We start from the raw sequence: 24,435 nt of genomic DNA, 5'->3' as shown, positions 1-24,435 counted from the left end.
TTCTCCAGAATTATGAAAATAGTTTTTTTTTTGCCATAATAGGTGCTTTTAGGACAGTACTGATGTACTTTTTCATGTTGAATACAAAATATTGTCATCGAATGTAACAAAATTGAGAAAATTGCAGTGCCCAATGCATCTATGGGTGTGGATAAGGGTCAGGAAAAAAATTTACAACTAGTGAAAAAATCACCTAACTTTTTTTCTTCATATAATTGATTAAAAATAAAATTGAAAAGAAATTAATTACATATTGTGGTTGGTAATAGAAGCAGAAGAAGACAGAAGATAACTTGGTATTTCAAATACTTCAAAGTGGTCAGGTCAGTTGCGCGTATGTGTGGGAAGAGGCATGAATGTGGAAGAGGCGAAGATTGTGTGCAAAGACAGAGTGGTGTGGCGTTCTATTATCTCTGCCTATCCCTGCGGAGAAGCGGCGTGACAGTTTATAAAAACAAATATATTTAATGTTTGAGAATAAAATAATAATTTTGCTACGAAAATATACTTTACTCAAATAGGACATAAGAGCTATTTTTAAATAAAACAAATAATACGTTAAACATGAAAATAATAGAACTGTACTACAAATATGTATATACAAATAAACACAAATTCTTTTACAAAATATTTTTTAGAGGTTAGGTTGGGCCGAGGTTACTTCTTCTTCTTTTTTATGGCTTTTCACCCTTCTTGGGTGTTATAGCCAGTGTCGAGTTATTCTTTATTTACACTTTTTACATTTGACTTATAAGTGTTAGTATTCCTGTTAGTGGGGTTAGTTTTATTAGTAATGTTAGTTTGTTTAGTGAGTTATTTTAGTAAGTTATTGGGCCGAGGTTAAAACGTACGTGCTGGAATAAATATTTTAATTTATTTTTATACAATACACATTGCTTATTTGGTTCTAGTACCTCGTCAGCTGTCACTGTCAATATCACGTGTCACGTCGTTTCAATATCATAGATTGATAATAATAAATTCGTTTGGATAAATTAAACAATAACAATGATAAAAATACACTCGCGTATGTAAGAAGTAATGTCAGTATTCACTGTTCATTACAAATAATCAGTTGGTCTGAATACGTTCATAGACAAGCTTTGAGCTATACGGTAAAAAAACAAACGTTATTATTAATTATATAGTATTATTTATATATATTTTCCTGCCTAAGGATGAATTACTAAAATAAAAGATTCGTTTGTCAAATACTTGAAAGCGGTCAGGTTAGGAGTTCATTTATTTATTGGAAAACCAACAGAATATTTAACAAAAATTACAAATTATAATACAATTAAAAAAATAACATTCCAATTAGAGGTTTTCACTAAAGACTAACTAACTAACTAACCATCACAGGCAGAGAGAATAGAGCGCCACACCACTCTGTCCTTGCAAACATTCTTCGCCTCTTCCACGTTCATGCATCTCCTCATACATACCCGCCGATTGTTACGACTCCTAACCTGACCACTTTCAAGTATTTGGCATACCTGATCGTGCCATGTTTTTCTCGGTCTTCCTCTGCTTCTTTTCCCGCTTACATTCGCCTCATAAATTTGTTTTACCGTTCTTTCCTCACTCATTCGTTCTACATGTCCAAACCATCTCAACACACCTTTCTTAATTTTATCGATAATGCTTATCTCAGCTTAGCTTTTTTCACTTAAGTAATCTAAAAATAAAAATAAACTGTCATGTACATAAAAGTATAACTATATAATAAACTTACAATACATGTTTTTATCAAGTAATAGAAATTTTCTTTATCAACTAGTCAAATAGACATCAACAATATTTCTCTTAAACACATTAAAAGAAACATTATTGACGTTTATTTCATTAACCATTACATTACACATATCGCAGGCTCGATTTAAAAATGAATTTTGTTAGGACTTGGTGTGCATTTTAGTTGAAATAATCGGCGGGTATGTATGAGGAGACGCATGAACGTGGAAGAGGCAAAGAATGTTTGCAAAGACAGATTGGTGTGGCGTTCTATTCTCTCTGCCTACCCCTATGGAGAAGCAGCATGATGGTTAGTTTGTTAGTTAAAGTGATTCAAGAACAAGGTTTATAAATTGGCTCATGTATATAGAACTTCCAAGAATTTGAGTAGTGTGGTTGTCAATAATGGGTTGAATTGGTGAATGTTACACGTGTGTAAAGTGATCACTTAAACCAGCCTATGACGGTCGTCAGCCCCGTAAATGCCCAGACTTCCATATTCTTCTTCATCTTTGATGAGATGTCAAAAAAAAATATATGAAAATAACTCCTGTAATTGGAGATAATCCAGATTTTGTGAACAAGTATTTGGACACACTCAAAATGTTGTACCAATTTATTTGGCTACAATTTTGCTTTTCAAATTATTTTATAAAAAAAATTGTTTTTTACTGCGATATTGAAATTTTCTCTGTGAATGACGAATATGAATTATTGTTTGCAAAATTCAATATAGTAGAGTAGAGCGGTACAGGAGGTACAAGGACCAACTGAATGCCACGTTGAGGTTTGTACGGATTGATGGTGTCTGGGAGTCGCGGGCTAGAGACAGAGGTGGATGGAGAAGCTCCGTGAACGGTGTTCACGAGGTCTCTACCGGCACAACAGAAAAGACGAGGATATGGAGTGCGCAGTGTGTGCTTGAATAGTGTGGTATGTTCAGCCACTTGCGCTGGCTCGTAATCATAGATGAGCCAGGGGTGGGAATCAGCCGGATCGCACAGGTTCGCTAGAACCGGTGCCTAAATTTTTTAGTTATTTTTTTGAGTTCGTCGGTCCTTAACCCTTACTGGTCCAACGTCAAATCTCATTCGACATTGATTTTTTGCTATTAGGTCCCATCGGATGTTATTTGACTTTTTTTCATCATTAGTATTATTTATTTAAATTCCAAGCTTACATTTTTGTCACTCGTATCTATTACAAAAGTATTTTTACGAAAGATTTTTTTCAGTATTATTTATTTAAATTCCAAGCTAACATTTTTGTCACTCGTATCTATTACAACAGTATTTTTACAAAAGATTTTTTTCAGTATTATTTATTTAAATTTCAAGCTTACATTTTTGTCACTCGTATCTATTACAACAGTATTTTTACGAAAGATTATTTCCAATTGGAATGTAACTGTCTACCTAGATTTTTTTTTGGGGAACCGGAAAGAGTTAAACCTTCGTTGTCACACAATATTCCGATATGTCCGAAAAAAATGTTGAATAAAATCCGACATGGGACCCAGGAGTAAATAATCGATGTCGAATGAGATTCGACATGGGGCCAGTAAGGTTAAAGATGAATTTAATTTTAAAACCACATAAATATGATATTTCAAATTACTTTGCCAGTGTATTTTGCCAGTTTATAATAATAATAATAAATAATAAATTTGGATAACTTATAAAGCGCCATTTTTTAGTAAAAAAATACCTCAAGGGCGCTTCACTGTGAATGAATTGGGGAAAATATTAGGGTAGAAATGATTTAGCAAACAAATGTGTTTTTAGTCTTTTTCTAAAGATCATCTCACTCTCACTATTTCTAACCATTGGTGGAAGAGCATTCCACGACGTCGGTCCTGCAACAGCAAAGGCACGCTCGCCAAATTTAGTGCGTTGGTTGCGAGCCAGTAAGATCACTTTGCCCATTGCAGATGTTGTAGCCAATCGAAGCGTGAGACGTCTATCAACCAATTCATCTGGAAAACACAGCTCCTTAAGATACTCTGGAGCCATATTGTGTATTGATTTATACATGAGTAGGCAGAGTTTATACTCAACCCTTTCGGGAAAGCGTAACCAGTGGAGTTTGTGAAGTAGTGGGGTGATGTGACTGAATTTAGAAATTCCAAAAATTAGTCTCGCATAGAACATTGAAAACTTTATAATTTGAATCATTGAGTCAAAATTGCATATTTTCGAGGAAACATTTTTTGCCAGAATATAAAATGATAACAGTAAATATTTAAAATGATATAGCAGGTATGAGGTGCAATCATATCGTAAAACATCTTCAAAGCAAACAAAGATAACATTTTTAAAGAGATAACGATTTAGTAGCTTTTTAGCAGTTTACTTAGTTAGTCAAATTACAGTTACATACTAAAATTTTGTTGTTACTGTATGGTAAATATTCATTTTATTTTATTTATTATTCACACGTTTTGTCCGCCTCCGTAGTGTAATGGTCAGCATGCTCGTCTACCGTTCTGGAGATCCCGGGTTCGATTCCCAGGGGGGTTTAATAAATATAAGTGATTTTTTCACTCTTATTTTTATTCAATATTACACTGGACTGGTACCTGAAGTGGCGGGGCTGATCACCTTTCCTTTATGTGTAATTGATCGAGATAACACTGCGTTTATATGAAGCAGTGCCCAATGCACCATTGGGGTGCGGTAAGGGTTTGATTATTATTATTATTATTGTTTACACACTTTCCTCTTCTTCCTCTTATTAAAGGCCTTGCGGCCTGTTTTGTTTATTCATATTAACACAATGTTGTCATGCGGTTTTATCATCAACCCCGACCCTAATTTTACTCTGGCAGTCTGCCGCCCGACCCTCAGTATACTAATCACAAGTAACCACAAAGCCAATTCTGCGTGCTTTCTTCTCTTTAAAAATTTCTCTCGCGCTCTACTAAAAGTTAGCTAATAGATGTTTATAAGCATCTTCCGTTCTCTACCAACAGCATGAAAATACGCTTTTAAGTATTTCCCGCGAATAATGCGTTAATACTGTCATTAAAATATAAATCAAAAGCCTCCATTAATCTTTACACTGAATTAAATTTTTTCCTCAGTAGATTTCAATTTTCAATTTATTCAACAAAAAAATAATATATACATAACAAACAATATTCAAGGCGTATATATTAAAAGTAAGCAAGAAGACTTAAAGGTGTAGAAGAATCCCGCTTCGGAAAACTCCTTCGGACACATGGAACAGATCAATATCCAATGTGATATTGTTCAACATAGCGGTAGCTCTTCCTACAGGCATAACCATTGGCAGGTTGGACCTGTGTATAGGAATATGAAACAATCTATGTCGTCGCTGTCTTAGGTAACTATCGGGAACATACAGACCAATGTTCCCGATAATTAGAGACCGCTTCCGTAGTGTAATGGTTAGCGTGTTTAGCTACCGTGCTGGAGGTTCCGGGTTCGATTTCCAGGGAGGATGTAAATAAATATTGGTGATACTACACTCTAATATTTATTTAATATTACCCTGGACTGGTCACTGAAGCGCAAGAGTGATCACCTTGCCTTCATCGTTAATGATCAAGATAACACTGCATCAATACGATGCAGTACCCTATGCACCATTGGGTGCGGATAAGGGTTAGAAGAAGATACTTTCTACACATAAATTAAATTTATGAGACAAGTGTAGTTGAAAATAGGAGCAGAGGAAGACCGAGGAAATCTTGGCGTGATCAAGTATCTCCAATACTGTGGTCAGGTCAGGAGTCTTCTGTAATCAGCAGGTACATCAATCTGTCTTTGTAAACATTCTTCGCCTCTTCCACACTCATGCATCTCCTCATACATACCCGCCGATTATTTCGACCCCTGACCTGACCGCTTTCATGTATTTGACAAACCTGATCATGCTAAGATTTCAAAAATGTTTGTAACTTTAAACATAAAGGGTAAACCTACTCACAAGTAGGAATAAGATAAAAAAAAATAATTCATGTTTTACTTGGTAAATACCACTATTTCTTAAAAATGTATTGTGACCCATGTTTCAACGCATTCCTACCCTCTCTTCAACGTCCCAAGGACACAACTCTAAAATTTATACTAAGCTTTAGGTAAGGTGTTTGAAAATGATATGGATCGTATCGAAACACGTGTCACATTAGATTTTAAGAAAAAGTGGTATTTATCATAAGTATTTAAGTCGGGTTGTGGTCCTGTGGTTAGTGTCGCGAACTCTAAGACAGAGTTTCTCGGTTCGAACCCACTCTACCACAATTTGATACCTATTTCTAAAAATGAGCCGCTTAGGCTCACAGAAATAGTATGAAATTATTTGTGTAAATAATAAAAACACAAATATTTATCTTTTTAAATTAAAAAACTTAATTTAATCAAGTAAAACTTAAATTAAAAATGGATAGATATTTCCACAAAGTGACTGCCGAATCAATTAATGAAAATAGGCCATATCTATAATGTTGGAACCTATATAGAACCATGGTAAGCAGTGTTATATAAGCCTTAGTTAGATTTCAGAGTCACTTGGACGTCAGGTGATTAAAATAAATTGTCAGCTTAGAATTATTATGGCAATTTCTAAATGCTGTTCCTTCTCCGTCTTCCTCATTGCTGAGGGTTGTGACCCTTGCAGAAGCAATGACTCTTCTCCAGTTATCCCTTGACTGCGCTGCACATAGCACTCCAACCACTGAGGTGCCTGCTGCTGCCTTAATTTGATCGGTCCATCATGTGGGGATCTTCCTCTCCCTCTCTTTTCCTCCAGGCTACCGATCACAACTAGTCGTTCTAGGCTATCCTCGTTGCCACGCGCAACGTGTCCAAAGAACTGGAGAATCTGTCGGGTACAGATATTGGCCAGAGTCAAGGCATCCAAGCGTAGTGTCAATGCTGTTTAGCCAGAGTCAATTCATTATCATGATGTTTTATTATAGATGGGAGATTCGGAAAACAATGGCAAGTTTCAGTTTGCGATTGATCGCGGTGGTACCTTCACCGACGTGTTCTGTCGCTGTCCCGATGGTACCGTCAGGACCCTGAAGCTTCTATCTGAAGATCCGAGGAACTATGACGACGCTCCCACCGAGGGTATTCGAAGAATCCTTCAACAGGTATCAATGAGATTTCTGACATCTAAAATATTGGATGTAAACCATCCCAATGGTTTGTGCTTTCTTGTCCGCCTCCGTAGTGTAATAGTCAGCACGCTCGGCTACCGTTCTGGAGGTCCCGGGTTGGATTCCCAAGGGGGGTAAAATAAATATAAGTGATTTTTTCACTGTAATATTTATTCAATATTACCCTGGACTGGTACCTGAAGCGGAGAGCTGATCACCTTTCCTTCATGTGTAAACGATCAAGATAACATTGCGTTTATATGACGCAGTGCCCTATGCACCATGGGGTGCGGATAAAGGTTTTTTTTGGGCATTTATTTCTGTTTATTTTATTTATATATTTAATAAATGAGAAAATAGCACGGACTATAATTATTAAAATTGTTCACCAAAGTTTGACTCAATTATGCAATAGTTGACTATTTTTCTCTCACAGGTGACAGGGAAAGCTATGAACAGATCCGGAAAGGTAGATGAGTCGCTGATTGACTGGATTAGGATGGGGACGACTGTCGCCACCAATGCCCTTCTGGAAAGGAAAGGAGAGAAGATGGCTCTCGTGATAAACAAGGGGTTCAAGGATTTGCTGTTCATTGGGAATCAAGCCCGGCCTAGCATCTTTCAACTGGTAAGGGAAATGATCAATTTTCATTTCTTTTTTTTATTTTATTTGTTCGGGAATTGTACAGCTTTACATATAATAAACATTAACAATAATAAACATTACATTACATTAACAAAAATAGTAACGTTAAAAAAAGCCAATTAAACAATTCCACATTTATGTTATAATAACTTTTAAAAAACATTAAAAAGAGGGTATGGTATGAAAAAATCGATTTTGTAGGAAGGAGAAGAAAGGAGAGGAATTAATGAGAGTGGTTAGAGGATTTTTTTTTCTAGGTTAGAACTTTAAAAATAAGAATATATTTATAAATATACATACAATTCATTTCACAACATTTTCATGATTTTTTAATGTCAAATATATAAGGAGCTAAAAATATGCATAACAGAACGCCACACCAGTCTGTCTTTACAAACAGTCTTCATCTCTTCTACATTCATGCATCTCCTCATACATACCCGTAAATTATTCCAACTCCTGACCTGACTACTTTTAAGTATTTGATTATGCTGAGCTTTTCTCGGTCTTCGTCTGCTTCTATTTCCAACTACTACTACTACTATCATCATGCCATTTCACGGCTTAGGGAACTATGCGAAACTTTAGCTGGAAATGAGAATAAATTAGCATAACAGGACACTGAGGTGAAAAGGGTACTTTAACTAACTAACTTACCATCACACTGCTTCCCCGCAAGGGTAGTCGAGAGGATGGAAAGCCACACTCTTTAGTCCTAACTCCTCGCCTCCTTCACATCCATACATCCAATCATACATGCCCTCTGATTATGCAGACTTTTGACACCATCAGATTTTAGGTTCTGATTGATCTGATCGTGCCAAGTCTTTTTTGGCCGTCCTCGTTCTGTTTTCCTGCTCATATTCGCCACATATTTCCAACTACATTATTTGTATATCTGCTTTAAACATGAATTTTGATGGTAAAGCTGCTATAGAGAACTACCCTTCAGCAAAGCCAATAATAACATGCTGATACTTATGTTGATCATTTTTAACACTGTATTTCAATAATAATGCATTGTTTTTTTCCGTATCATTTATTTAGAATTTTTTAATGATTTACTTTTTTAACATGTTTTCTGCTTTCAATATATTGCAAACAATCACGTGATGCTGACGAAACAGCATTTTTCAAAATGTTAAAACTGTATTCAAAATATGAAATGGTAAAAAAATTATTATATGCCAGTACATGTTGAATTTTTTATGTGTAGCATTCAAGCACGATTCATTTTTTGTTTTTTTTTTTTTTTTTTTCATTTAATATATTTACATTTTTATTTATAACATAATAACATTTGAATCATTTATACATATGGAGAACTTTTATATTTCGATTTGCTGTGCCTCTCCATAAAAGAGTCTGTGCTCTTGTGCTTGGAAAGGGACTTACACTCGTGATTTAATGTTATATAGTAAAAGATATAATAGTTTTTTTTTTTTTTTTTTTTTAAGATTTAAATGTATAGAGCTTTAATTTTTTTCTTAAGGATTTTTATATCATCTTTTTTTAAATTTCTTTAGGGAGTTTATTGAAATGTTTGATTGCCAAATATTTGAAGTTTTGCTGAAATTGCTTGGTGTTGCATTTTGGAGTAGACAAATCGTTTGAGAATCTCGATGATAAATTTTTTGTTAGATTTAAATAGTTGTCACCCTTTAATATTTGAAAAACTGCAGTTTTTTTTATAAATGGATTCTATATTTGGGACTTGAAATTTTTTGAATAATAATTTTGTTGGAAATATGTTTTTTTTTTCAAGATGACTTTAATTATGGTTTTCTGTACTATTTTCACTGAGTTCAGTATGTTGTTGTATGAGCCTCCCCATGCAATAATGCCATACTGTAGTAGTGAGTGTACGATAGCATAGTAAACTCTTTTTAGGTTGTCGATGGTTAGTATGTTTCGGATTCTAATGAATATATATATGCATTTTCTTATTTGTTTTACTAGTTCATTAATGTGACTATGGTATTTCAAATGTTGATCTATTATTACACCTAGATATTTTATTTATTTTTTTGGACATAAAACAGAATTTTCATGATTATATTCGCTTTGAGGCAAGTCAGTAAAAACATGAGTCGTTCAGGAAACTAAAGCTGAATTTACACCCTCAAATTATACATTCATACATGAAATTTAAAATATTGTGTCAAGACTGTAAGGGTATACTTTCAATTGCGCAATAATACCTATAAGCCATTTTCAGCCCCACACAACGTTTTAAAGAACAGAATGGAGTTGTTTACCTTTGGGAACTATGTTTCAATTCAATTCAATTAAATCTATGTTTTAAAGAATGAAATGGAGTTGTTTTCTTTTGGGAACTATGTTTCAATTCAATTCAATTCAATCTATGTTCGAACTATGTTTAGGCTATACAAAAACCCGAGGTCCTGTATTCAGAAGTTTTGGAGGTGGACTGCCGCGTAGTTCCTGCCTTGAAGGACAAGTGTATGCTGGATGGGAGTAAACCACTGTCTGAAGGTGGCAAAGGCTGGAAGACAGTCACCGGTAAGTGTTATACTGTATCTATTTTTATTTTAAATTTAAAAAGATAAATATTTGTGTTTTTATTATTTACAAAAATACTTGAATTTCATAGAATAAAATAACAACTATGTATTTTTTTCCTTACTTACTTATAACCTTATCCGCACCCAATGGTGCATAGGGCACTGCATCGAGTTGATGCAGTGTAATCTTGAACATTACTTACTTGAAGGCGAGGCGATCATTCTTGCGCTTCAGGAACCAGACCAGGGTAGTATTAAATAAATATTACAGTGTAAAATCACTAATATTTATTTTCATCCCTCCTGGGAATCGAACCCGGGACCACCAGCACGGTAGCTAAACACTCTGACCATTACACCATGGAGGCGGACTTTTTTCCACTTGAATTTTATTTGACCAGCAACCGGGTTTCGTTGTAGCCGACATTATCAGACTGGTCTTAGACCCAGTCTTATGATGGTGGTTATCAATAAAAAAAATTATACCAATTTATATGCTTCAAATTCGAGACGGGAGATCAATTCCAGTGCTTGAACATAATAAAATAGTATGTTTAAAAAAAAAAAACTCTCTTCAAAACATTTTTTCAATTTGTTCAGGTACTACAGGAGAGGAACTATTTGTGGTGCAAGAGCTGGATAAAGAAGCTGTAAGAAGAGATTTGGCAGAGTTGAAGAAGAGGACAGGAATCAATAGTATTGCTGTGCTCCTCGCTCATAGCTATACTTACAGAGAACATGAACTTCAGATTGGAGAAATCGCTAAAGAGCTAGGTAATAAATACCTTATCTATATTTTCAAACCTAGTATATATATATATATATATATATATATATATATATATATATATATATATATATATATATATATATATATATATATATAAATTAAAAATAATAACTTTTTGTATGAGATAGAGTGAGACACACAATCAAATTTTCTAAGTAATGGATCTTTGTCAGACGGGAGGAATATCTAATTTAATATACTCAACTTATAAAGGATTGTATTAAACTCGTTTTGTGTTTATGACAGCCGATATATTGAATATTTTCATTCATCATTTTCTTTTCGAAAATTCGCCTTCGAAAAAACCTTATTTTCGTAAGTTGGCAATGAATGACGGCACAGAAACGATAGATTATTTTAATATTGGTAACACTGCTAGACTATTGGCCGCTCTATTTGCAGATATCTTAGATTTTATATCAATCCAGATTCGTCACAAAGTTAATTTATTTGTCTTATTCAGCTTGTCACATTTTCAAAATAAGACACATCTAAATCTGATAGATCTTTATGCCCTACTTCCTCACAATTTATTGTAATTTTTTTAAGAAGGATACTAATAAAGGGGAAAATAAACATCGCTCACTCCTTTCAACAGCGTCATATATCAAAAATCGTCAATTTTCAGTCGTGCATGTTTTCGGAATGTTCAGAAAATGCACTATATCCCAGCAAAAGCGTCATATTTTTAACTTAATATTTACCCGCTATAGGGCAGAAAGTGTTGTTTTTGCATTTTGAAGAAAAGGTATTGTTTAATTATTTTTTAAAATATGCTAAATATTTTTCAAATGGAGAAAAAACATTCAGGTTTTACCTAAAAAGATCTGTTACACAGTAAAAAGTTCAAAAAGTGGCTTGATATGTACATATTTTTAATACATTTTATTATATTTTTAAACTTTAAAAACAATCTCCAGAAAAATCAAGTTTTTTGATATCACATTTCAATTTATTTATTTTAATTTTATTTATAGTTAATATACACATTACAAACTTAAATTTAAATCATATACATTAACAAAAATAGAAAATAAGCAAGAATACTATTGCTAAAGGTGTAAAACAATCCCGCTTTGGAAAACTCCTTCAGACACATGGAACAGATCAATATCCAATGAGATATTGTTCATAGCGGTAGCTCTTCCTACAGGCATAACCATCGGCAGGTTGGTCCTGTGTATAGGAATGTGAAACAATCTATGTCGAAACTGTCTTAGGTAACTATCGGGAACATACAGACCAATGCTCTGGATAATTTCAGGATTATCGATCATACCGCGCAACAATCGATAAAAATGCGTAATCAAATACGCATTCCTTCTAGTCTCTAAACTATTGTAGCCAAGCATACCCTGGAGAAACTGGGTCGGGTAGAGCCAAGGATAATAGCCGTACTCTCTCATGTAGAGATACCTCAAAAACTTCTTTTGGACTTTCTCTACCATAAGAGAGTACTTAAGCTCGTGTGGCCCCCAGATCATCGAGCCACTCTCGAGTCTACTTCGCACCAAGGAGTTATAAAGAGTTCTCAGCACGCGGGTATTTTCGAAAACCCTGGCAGTAACGCATATTATACAGTACATACCTGCCTTTCAGATTTTAATTAATAAAAATAGTGTATATTGTCTTGTGATAGTTTATATTAAATGCACTTATGTCCCATCTCCAGATGGATCAATGACTTGTGTGTTTTTGTGACCAGAGTTTGGGCAAGTGTCCCTCTCGCACGAAGTGATGGCGATGGTGCGTGCCGTGGCGCGCGGATTCACAGCGTGTGTAGACGCCTACCTCACTCCGCACATCCGGCGCTACCTGTCCAGCTTCTCCAGAGGCTTCTCCAACGGCCTGAAGAGCACCAATGTCCTGTTCATGCAGTCTGACGGGGGACTCACGCCTATGGATACGTAAGGATTTGTAACTGCTGTGGGTTCAGGTTGCGGAAGATGAAAACTAAAAGATTGGTAGTCATTTGACTTTGGTTTTACAAACATTACTCATTACTCACAAATTAAATATATCATAGTCGTACAGGAGAAAGTGACCAACGAACACAACGTAAAATGTTCAGGAGGGCCATTGAAGTCACTTTTACTAGGCAAGAAAATAAACATCAACGCAGTACGTCATTTTTATCAAGTCAATATATTATACTTCCAAGTTTAAAATCCTTTAGAATTTTTTTTTGGGCAATATATATTAACTCTTAACTGCCCAGGCCATGGAAACCCCCCCAATGCCCACAGGGTCCATATGGGCCCAAATGTAATGTATTATATTGTTGATTATCGCTTGACTACCATCTATTTTTTTTGGGCTGGCAACACTTATTTTGTAACACTGACAATACTGCTTCATACCAGTTTACATTTATTCCGTTATTTATGATTTCCAATATTTTTTTTCGTTAACGAAAAAAATTATTAACGTAAATTAGAAAAAAAAATCCTGGGGAGTTAAGCAGTTAAAAATTTCTGGCCCATATGGACGCTAGGTGAAGTCGTGGGATAAGCTAGTAAGATATCAAATAGTCAATGATCACGTTTTTGTAAAAAATGCACTTGGTCACTTTCTCCTGTATGACTACGATATACTAAACATTTCTCATAATTTAGGTAGAATAAAATTTCAGTGAGTGGTTATGTACTAACATTACTAGCATTTTTGTAGAAAAAAGTAAAAAAGTAATATATTGTATGTCTTTATTTCATAAGATTCAACGGATCTCGTGCCATCCTGTCCGGGCCAGCAGGAGGCGTTGTGGGCTATGCTCTGACCACTTACCAAAGAGAGACTACCCTTCCAGTTATAGGTAACGCTTTATAGTTTAGGATAATATCGAATTACTATTACCAGCTAAAGGGTGTGTGTGACATATCATTATTTTTCAGATGCATTTTTTAAATCTTTAAATTTTTTTATTACTGGAAAACCAACAGAATATTATACAAAAATAACGTAATATGATGAAATACAAAAAAAATAACGATTGCAATTATAGGTTTCCACCTAAGTAATCTAAAAATAAAAAAAATTAAAATAAACTGTCATAAAAGTATAATTACATATATAGAAAATTTCTTTATCAACTGGTCAAATAGACATCAACAATATTTCTTTTAAACATATTAAAAGAAATTTTATTAATCGTTTCGGCATTAACTTTGTGGTAAGACATGTTACAATGATTAAAGAAAACACTTGTTTTTTTACCTCTTGAGTTTTATTAAAGACTGCTAGTTTCAGAAGCTAAACTTCCATCATTCAGGTCTAAATAATAACTCTTAGTTATTATTCAGACCTAAATGATGGAAGTTTAGCTTCTGAAACTAGTAGTCTTTAATAAAACTCAAGTGGTAAAAAAAACAAATGTTTTCTTTAATCATTGTATTAAAAGAAACATTATTGAAGTCTATTTCATTAAGCATTTCATTGTACACATCGCAGGCTCGATTTAAAAATGAATTTTGGCAGGACTTGGTGTGTATTTTTGAAACACTATAACTTTGTTACATATGACAGTTGTGTTGTCAAACTATTTTATTATGATTAGACGCAATGCAGTCTTTACAACATGTAAATATACATGATTCGTACTAAATGATAGCACTTTTGGATTATACAATATGATATATATATATATATATATATATATATATATATATATATATATATATATATATATATATATATATATATATATATATATAATGGAAATGAAACATGGAGTTGGCAAAAGAAGGATGAAAGTAGACTGAATGCAGTCGAAATGCGATCTCTCAGAAGAATGTGCAACAAAACGATGTATGATAGATGTGCGAATAGTGAAATAAGGAAGGAATGCAAAGCTGAGATAAGCATTATCGATAAAATTAAGAAAGGTGTGTTGAGATGGTTTGGACATGTGGAACGAATGAGTGACGAAAGAATGGTAAAACAAATTTATGAGGCGAATGTTAGCGGGAAAAGAAGCAGAGGAAGACCGAGAAAAACATGGCACGATCAGGTATGCCAAATACTTGAAAGTGGTCAGGTTAGGAGTCGTAACAATCGGCGGGTATGTATGAGGAGATGCATGAACGTGGAAGAGGCGAAGAATGTTTGCAAGAACAGAGTGGTGTGGCGCTCTATTCTCTCTGCCTACCCCTGCGGAGAAGCGGCGTGATGGTTAGTTAGTTAGTTAGTTATATATATATATATATATATATTGTTTATGTATATATATCGGTGATTTATTTATTTATAGATTTCCTAATTTTCCTCGTTATGAGAGGTTCCACTGTACCTGTATTATATCGCACATCCATATTACATTGATTTTCGAAACTTCTATATAATCCATTTGGATAAAAACATTTCAAATATAAATTCCCCTAATAAAGTCTGTAGGATATAAAAGATGATTATGAAAAAAAGCAGTTTTGGTAGAGAATGTTTTGTATGTTTTTATAAATATGGTTTTTTTAGGTTTTGATATGGGAGGAACGTCGACGGATGTGTCTCGTTACGCCGGATCGTTGGAGCATGTTCACGAAGCCACCACGGCAGGAGTTACAATTCAGGCCCCTCAGCTTGGTAATACTTTTCTTAACCTTTTAACCGCGTTCACTTTGTTCCTGAGAGACGCCCGTGCGCGGCGGTATTTCGCCGTTTTTTAAATGATTACATTTATCATGTATTTAGTTAAGAAACGATTTATTTTCTTAAACAAAAACGTTCAATGGGATTCATTGTGCCTTTTTGGTACTCTATAATACACTTGTGTCACATTATTCTTGAAATATATCGTAATATAAACAAATAAGATCGTAACATAAATAAATCAAAGCACGTATCGTGTGTCACTCTTACCCACTGGCGATGCGTAGCGTCGAGAGTGAGACAGATATAGGGTATGATTATGGCGCGAACTAATTACCGACCGCAAGAAAAATCAGGGATCTGTTCTTTTATTTATCCTTGTGATGTTACAAATTATTAGTCAGATATTTCAACAGATGTCATAAGGCCAAGGATTGACGTATTATTTTATCCAAAGTTCCACACCATGAAAAAATCCCTCCAAGTTGAACTGAGGTTCGAAACTTGGAGCAAAGTAAAAACACAAACGGTTATGTCAGCCGCGTACAGGGAATGTTTTGTGAAAACACATACGGTTATGCGAGCCGCGTGGATCCGGTTAATAACATTGTTTATGAGTTTAAAAAAAACTTTGTTTCTCCAATGGTTTGTGTAGTATTTTGAAGGATATCACTCTAAAATGTTTTGATTGCACTAGCAGTTTAAATGTGAGCACTTGAGGAATACTTTAAAATTTAAAAAAGTACTTGAGGAAATGCTGACAATTCATCGGCAGTTCTTGTCAGAACTTCGGGACGCGGATCTGACTTGGGAGGATGCAAGGGAGCTGGCAGCCGACAGAAAAGCCTGGAGACAGTTTGTAGACTCCATATGGTCCACCTAGGGAGCGGATATGGTTTAATTACTTGAGGAAATGACGTCCCCACTTACAGTTGAAATGTGACTACTTGTGAGTAAAAAATGAGGTGCTCACTCGCTGCTTAAATAAGGAAATAATGTGCGCACTTGCAGTTTAAATCTGAGTACTTGAGGAAATAATGTGCGCAGTTGCAGTTTAAATCTGAGTACCTGAGGAAATAATGTGCACACTTGTAGTTTAAATGTCAGTACTAAAGAACTACTGGTAAAAAAGGAACAACTATTAGCTAATTATTATATAGACTATATTTAGTCTTTGGGACACCCCTGACTTACTTCTTACCATAGACACTTTGCCGCCCATTGATCACTGCAGAAAGAAACTCACAAGTAACATTTTTCAGATATAAACACCGTGGCTGCGGGTGGTGGCTCCGTTCTGTCATTCCTCTCCGGCCTCTTCCGCGTGGGGCCCAGCTCTGCGGGGGCCCGTCCGGGGCCGGCTTGCTACGGGTCCGCGGGGCCCGCCGCCATTACCGACGCCAACCTGCTCCTCGGCAGACTGCTGCCCGAGTACTTCCCCAGGATATTCGGGCCCAAGGAAGACCAGCCGCTGGACAGAGAGGCATCGGCAGCTGTCATGGCCGCGATAAGGAAGAGCGTCAACAAGTTCATGAGGAAAACAGGGAGGGATGAGGTAATTTGATAAAACTATTTAAAATATCTTTTCACATCTTCTTCTGCTTGGTGTAGACCTTGTGGCCTGTTTTAAAGAGGGATTTGCCTCCTGCGATGTTGATTCCCAGCTGTCGATCCCCATCTCTTTGGTGGTCTGCCTGGGAGTCGTCTACCTTGGTAGACCTGGGAGTTGTCGGTTGGCCCACGCCGCTTTGATGGTTACATCACGCCGCTTCTCTGCAGGTGAAGGCAGAGATAATAGAATGCCACACCACTCTGTCTTTGCAAACAATCTTCGCCTCTCCCACATTCATGCATCTCCTTATACGTTCTTCTTCCAACCCTTATCCGTACCCAATGGTGCATAGGTCACTGCATCGCATTGAAAAACTTTTATTTTGATTGTTACTCACAAGAAGGCAAGGTGATCACTTCTGCGCTTCAGGGACCAGTACAGGGTAATATTAAATAAACATTCGAGTGTAAAATCACTAATATCACTTCGTTCTTCCCAAGAAAGAACACTTTCCATTCCTCGCCATAACACATCATTTTTCAGTGATTCCTTCTCTGTCCAAGCGGCCAGACTATGGAATGAATCACCTCTTTTTGTAAAAAATGCACCTTCTCTAATAACTTTTAAGAATCGTCTGTGACATTACTTTTTATCATTAGTCGGGTTGTGGTCCCGTGGTTAGTGTCGCGGACTCTTAAGTCAGAGTTACTCAGTTCGAACCCACTCTACTACAATTTGATATATGCCTATTTCTTATAATGAGCCGCTTAGGCTTACATAAATAGTATGAAATTGTAATATTTGTGTAAGTAACAAAAACACAAGTATTTCTCTCTTTAAAAAAAAAATGACCCTAACTGTCCATCAATCCTCCTCCCTTAGTTTTTCCCTCTACCTCCTGCCGTAAACTCCATTTTTCCTTTGCCTTCCTTATTATCATCAATTTGTAATTTATGTTTTTTAAATGTTCAAGTATTATCTATACTCTGATTGCAAATAGCTATATATGGGATCAAACGTTTTGATCAATGTCACTAGTCTGTTTTTGGTTGGTTAGGTTAGGTTAGGTTAGGTTAGGTTAGGTTAGGTACTTATATCTTTTCGGTACTTATTTCTTATAGGTTGGTTAGGTTAATGTACTTATTTCTTTTCTGTACATGAAGTTTAAATAAATAAATATTTATTTTCCCGCTCCCCTGAGAATCGAACCGCCGTTTGTTCCGACTTTGACCTGACTACTTTCAAGCAATTTAAATACTTGAAAAATTCAAAACGATTGTTCTACCTATTTTATTTTATTTAAAAAAAATAATAAATGTTATATTTTTCCAGATGTCCCTGGAAGATGTTGCGATGGGTTTCATTGAAGTCGCAAATGAAGCAATGTGTCGGCCAATAAGGTAAAAGAGAATCCACAATATTATGACGTGTCCAAATCTAGCTCTTCTTAAGATAAGAAAATTCTTCTTCCTCTATGTTGATGATATATCAACATGAAGATTAACCCTTCCTTTCCGGTGTTGTGTACCTAGTACACATTGCTTCTAATAACCATAATATCTCTATAAATATACTAAATACAAGGCAAGATTTTAGGTATTTCTCCATAACATATTTAATAATAATAATAAAACCCTTATCCGCACCCCAATGGTGCATAGGGCACTGTGTCATATAAACGCAGTGTTATCTTGATCGTTGAAACATGAAGGAAAGGTGATCAGCCCTCCGCTTCAGGTACCAGTCCATGGTAATTTTGAATAAATATTACAGTGAAAAAATCACTTATATTTATTTTACCCCCCTTGGGAATCGAACCCGGGACCTCCAGAACGGTAGCCGAGCGTGCTGAACATTACACTACGGAGGCGGACATATTTAGGCATTGATTTAAGCATTTATAACATATTTAGGCATTGATTTAAAAAATAATATTAATAATAATCAGAATTTATGGGGTTTTCGGAGGTATTTTGTGAATATCGGAAACAAATACGCGTATAAACAGCGTGTGAAGAGTGTACGGGAACCGCGACTCGAATTCGAATCTCACTCTTGCATACTTACACTGTGCAAGCGTGAGGAGCTCAGAGCTCAATGTTCTCTGGATAGCTAGCGAGTTAGCGGCAGTAGCTCTTGAGCTTTCGATAAGAGTGGACCTATGCTTGTTCTGTGAGCGTTGCCAGATTGTTTTTTAATGTTTTCAGCGAATAAATCTTAATTATTATGATTTTCTACTTCATTTATAATTAATTAAGGGGATTAGCTATGAATGTCCGTATTTTTACCCAACACCGGGATGCGCATTTTATTTTAGCACCAAAAGGGAAAGGTAAAAAAATATTGATTTAAATAACTCTTAAGTGGAGCTGAACCCAGAATTTATAAGTAAATATTTGGACACACTCAAAATATGAGAGTAAAATAAATGGTGAAAATATAAGTTACAAAAAAAAAAGAAAACGATATTTTCAGACATCTCCCAGTATGTAAAATAATGCTGGAAGAATCTTACAAACATTTTATAATGGTGATAATAATAATTATAAAAATTGACTGAAGTCAATTTGGTCTGTCCACCTCCATAGTGTTAGGGTCAGCACGCTTGACTACTGTACTGGAGGTCCCGGGTTCGATTCCCAGGGAGGGGGTCCAAATAAATATAAGTGATTTCTTCACTCAAATAAAATATTTATTCAATATTACCCTGGACAGGTACCTGAAGCGGAGGGCTGATTGCCTTTTCTACATGTGTTAACGATCGTTAACGATAACTCTAAGAAGGAGAAGAATACAGCTCTTATAGATGATCTCTTACATTTCAGGGCTCTCACAACTGCCCGAGGCTACGACACATCCCACCATGCCTTGGCTTGCTTCGGTGGTGCTGGGGGACAGCACGCTTGCTCCATAGCGCGCTCCCTCGCCATCAGCACTGTATTTGTGCATAAATACGCAGGTGCATTATGTTTCACTAACTAACTAACTAACTAACCATCACGCCGCTTCCCCGCAGGGGTAGGCAGAGAGAGTCGAACGCCACACCACTCTGTCCTTGCAAACATTCTTTGCCTCTTCTACATTCATGCATCTCCTCATACATACCCGACGATTATTACGACTCCTGACCCGGCCGCTTTCAACATACCTGATTGTGCCAAGTTTTCCTCGGTCGTCCTCTGCTTCTTTTTCCAACTACGTTCGCCTCATAAATTTGTTTGACCGTTCTTTCTTCACTCATACGCTCCGCATGTCCAAACCATCTCAACACACATTTTGAGGTTTTACAAATCTTTGTCTACAAATTCTGGGTCTAACTCCACTTGGGAGTTATTTGTATCAAGATTTTTTATTATTGATATCTCACATCGCTCACTCCTTTCAAGAACGTCATAAATCGAAAATCATCAGTTTTCAGTTGTGCATGTTTTCGGAATTCCCAGAAAATGTACTATATCCCAGCAAAAGAGCCATATTTTTAACTTAATATTTACCCGCTACAGGGCAGAAAGTGTTGATTTTGCATTTTGAAGAAAAGGTATTGTTTAATTATTTTTTTAATAATACTAAATATTTTTAAAATGGAGAAAAAACCTTCAGGTTTTACCTAAAAAGATCTGTTGCACAGTAAAAAGATCAATAAGTGGCTTGATATTTATTTTTAATACATTGTATTGTATTTTTTAACTTTAATAACGTTCTCCTGAAAAATCAGTTTTTTGATTTATGACGTTCTTGAAAGGAGTGAGCGACATGTATAAAGTGATCACTTAAGCCAGCCTAATGTTTGACCGTATACCCTGGGATTCTCAGACTTCCATCTTCTTTCGTATGAAAATGATAGATCTTTATCTCAAGCCGAGACACATTATTTGTTTTAATGTAAAAGAGAAATATTTGTGTTTTTATTATTTACATGAAAAAAACAAAATTATTTTTAATAGAGCTTTTCAAAATTAGATAATGGAGGTGGGTCGATTTGAAAATGATTGTGGAAATCGGCCATCTCATCAATTATTGTTATTTTTTTAAAAAAAAAAAGAGAAATATGTGTTTTTATTATTTACAATAATACTTCAATTTCATACTATTTCTGTGAGCCTAAGCGGCTTATTTGAAATAGGTATCAAATTGTGGTAGAGTGGGTTCGAACCGAGAAACTCTGACTTAAGAGTCTGCGACACTAACCACGGGACCACAGCCCGACACTATAAATATATCATCTGTAGGGTGAATAATCCAGTGTCTGATTAAAAAATAATTTTCATTGTTGTTGATAATCAACTGGTCAAATAAGAGGTTCTAAAAAAAAAATGTTTTTTCAGGCTCTCTCTCCTAAAAATATATACATGAACTATGGTAATTTGGAATATATCTCAACTTTGTTCGGTTGGACTGGGTTAAATATACTTTTTATCCGCCTCCAAAAGTGTAATAATGGTCAGCACGCTTGGCTACCGCACTGAGTGTCCAAAAGAGTGTCTCAGGCGGAGGGTTCAAAAAAATATGTGATTTTTCATTTTTATATTTATTACTCTGGACTGTACCTGAAGCGCAGGGCTGATCACTTTTCCTTCATGCGTTAACAATCTAGATAATACTGCTTTTGTATGATGCAGTGCCCTATGCACCATTGAGTGCGGTTAAGGGTTTGAGGAAGAAGATATAAACTTCAAAAAAATCAACTGAAGGTGCTCCATCAGCCATACTTTCAAATCTCTCAAATAAGAACCAGCGCTTGAAATGAAAAATAGCAAAATGTTTGTATGTTACTCTTTGAATCTTATACAAATATACATATATATATATATATATATATATATATATATATATATATATATATATATATATATATATATATATATATATATATATATATATATATATATATATATATATATATATATATATATATATATATATATATATATATATATATATATATATATATATATATATATATATATATATATATATATATATATATATATATATATATATATATATATATATATACTTATATATATATATATATATATATATATATGTATATATATATATATTTATATATATATATATATTTATATATTTATATATATATATATATATATATATGTATATATATATATATATATATATATATATATATATATATATATATATATATATATATATATATATATATATATATATATATATATATATATATATATATTATATATATATATATATATATATATATATATATATTTATATATATATATATATATATATATATATATATATATATATATATATATATATATATATATATATATATATATATATATATATATATATATATATATATATATATATCTATACAAAGAATTTATTACAATAATATTGAAATGTATTACAGGTATTCTGTCTGCATATGGAATGGCATTAGCTGACGTGGTACATGAAGCGCAGTCTCCTTGTGCTCTTACATACTCTACTGAAAATTATGATAAGTTGGTAGATGAGTTGGACTCCCTTTCAACTGTATGCAAAGACAAACTCCTTTCACAGGTGAGATTTATCATTCAATGTAAATTTCAAGCTTTAAGGTTGATACATCTGTGTTGTGTGAAAGAGAGAATGATATAGGGCTGTGCGCAGTAGTGGTCTCCATTAAGGAGCGAGGAGAACAGCAAACTTCCAAAGCATTTAAAATAAATAATTCAACTGATTTATGTCATACTAGCTATACTAGAAAAAGAAAAAACAAAAGCACACATTCATATAATGTTTCACTTCAGTATAGTTGTCTCGCTTCCACACAGCTGTGACGCACAGTAGCCAGAGTGAAGTAAATAACATGTCACTGGTAAACAGAAAGCAAACCTTCCAATGTTCGTATCTATCAGTGAAACGGGTCATGTTGATCTCATGGCTTTGACCATAGATCGCACGAATGTTTATCAAAACAATAAATTAAAGAAGACAGGTTAGCATGGCATCAATTTCATGCAGTGCCCTATGCACCATTGGGTACGGATGGGGGTAAGAAGAAGGCTAGAATATTTTTAACACATTGTTGTCGGGCGGTTTTTTCATGAACCCCGACCCTAATTACTATACTAATTAGAGTCATATACTAATTAGGGTCATATACTAATCACAAGTAACCGCAAACCTAATTCCGATCTGTACAATGTTTTTTGATATCCTGTGCTCTATCAAAAGTAAACAAATAGAACAGTTATAAGCGACTACTGCTCTCTACCAATAGTATGTTAAAGACGCTTTGAAGTGTTTCACGCAAACAATGTGTTACAAAAAACTATAAAAAGAAGAAGAAACTCTCCTCTAAGGTCCAAATATTTTGAGCAAAAGATGTACAGAAGTCCAGTTGAGTGATGCTAAAACTTAAGCAAAAGTATATTCTTTATAAAATTAAACAACTTTGTTTTAACCACTTTTTTATTATTAGTAAATTTTAACCTACCGGTTTACAATAAAAATAACATTTAGGATTTTTTTACGGAGTGTGTGGAAGTTTTTGGTAAGAATGTAATTAATTATGAGTATTTTAATGTTTTAGATTAATGAACCCCAAGGTTCTTGTTGAAACTGGTAGGTTAAAGCGTACTTATGATAAAAAAGTGGTTAAAACAAAGTTGTTTAATTTTATATAGTTTATAAATTGTGCCACAAAGTATCTGCGAAAAACATTAAAGAAAAAAAGTATATTTCTTTGTGTGTTTATTTGTGTGAATTTTTCAGGGATTTGCTGAGTCCCAGATAGAGCTGGAACTTTTCCTTCATATGAGATACGATGGAACTGATTGCGCACTGATGTGTGCTCCTTGCCAAGATAAGAAGCTGACAGAGTATACAACTAAACGCGGCGATTTTATGGAAACATTCTTGCGGAGGTAAAATAACATTTGTGTAACATCATCGTAATGACGCTGTCAAAGAAAACCCATGAAATGAAACATGGATAATTTTGATATAAAACATTTTTACTCTTAAAAATATTTTTTTATTCAAGAAAATATGTTGCTTATAGCATTGACTACGATGAAAAATTATAAAAAGCAAAAAAAAAATCAGGATAGCTAGGGCGTTTGGGCACTACACGGAATTTAACCGTCCGGTTCTTCAGTTAGCGTGATAAAACGATGATTGGCCTGGATTGGCTGGTGCTTTTATCCATCTTTCTTCTGATCGGTGCTCTTGATCGGTGCGTAAGAACGTTGCGCGTAAATTCGATCACGCCAAACTGTCGTAGTCGCTTTTATTTTTCAAAACTGGACTGCCAGACTGTAAAATTCCGGTAGTGCAAAAGCCCTCCTAACCACAGAGGCGGACGAATTGAATATAGTAAAAAGTAAAAAGAAAAAGAAAAATGAAATTCAGTCCCCAGATACAGTTTTGGTGATATATGATTTTGTTGGCAACATAAACCAAGCTAGGACACAAAATGCCGAACCCTCTTCTAGTGGAACGGAA

The 24,435-nt window shown here is 34.6% G+C and overlaps 1 protein-coding gene across 2 annotated transcripts in view; it reads left to right on the top strand.

Moving 5' to 3' along the window:
• The first annotated feature begins 752 nt into the window (after positions 1 to 752).
• Positions 753 to 24,435, top strand: part of LOC148300480 (5-oxoprolinase-like) — a 45,733-nt gene continuing 22,050 nt past the window's right edge. The window contains exons 1-13 of one of the 2 annotated variants that reach the window (XM_088274702.1): positions 753 to 847; positions 6,677 to 6,853; positions 7,296 to 7,487; positions 9,890 to 10,028; positions 10,631 to 10,804; positions 12,526 to 12,727; positions 13,535 to 13,632; positions 15,288 to 15,395; positions 16,664 to 16,956; positions 18,286 to 18,353; positions 19,779 to 19,912; positions 22,355 to 22,506; positions 23,704 to 23,855. In XM_088274702.1, the coding sequence (XP_088130828.1) occupies positions 6,677 to 6,853; positions 7,296 to 7,487; positions 9,890 to 10,028; positions 10,631 to 10,804; positions 12,526 to 12,727; positions 13,535 to 13,632; positions 15,288 to 15,395; positions 16,664 to 16,956; positions 18,286 to 18,353; positions 19,779 to 19,912; positions 22,355 to 22,506; positions 23,704 to 23,855 (1,889 nt within the window). In that variant the 5' untranslated portion in view covers positions 753 to 847. Of the gene's footprint in view, positions 848 to 920; positions 1,116 to 6,676; positions 6,854 to 7,295; positions 7,488 to 9,889; positions 10,029 to 10,630; positions 10,805 to 12,525; positions 12,728 to 13,534; positions 13,633 to 15,287; positions 15,396 to 16,663; positions 16,957 to 18,285; positions 18,354 to 19,778; positions 19,913 to 22,354; positions 22,507 to 23,703; positions 23,856 to 24,435 lie in introns of those variants that run through there. The other variant, XM_088274701.1, reaches the window with a different exon arrangement.

Source organism: Brachycentrus maculatus, unplaced genomic scaffold (genome assembly GCF_059751285.1).
Source record: "Brachycentrus maculatus isolate JH-2025_06_01 unplaced genomic scaffold, ASM5975128v1 h1tg000710l, whole genome shotgun sequence".
Taxonomy (NCBI): domain Eukaryota; kingdom Metazoa; phylum Arthropoda; class Insecta; order Trichoptera; family Brachycentridae; genus Brachycentrus; species Brachycentrus maculatus.
Note: the sequence above shows the minus strand (reverse complement) of the source record. Positions and strands in the feature narration are given on the sequence as shown.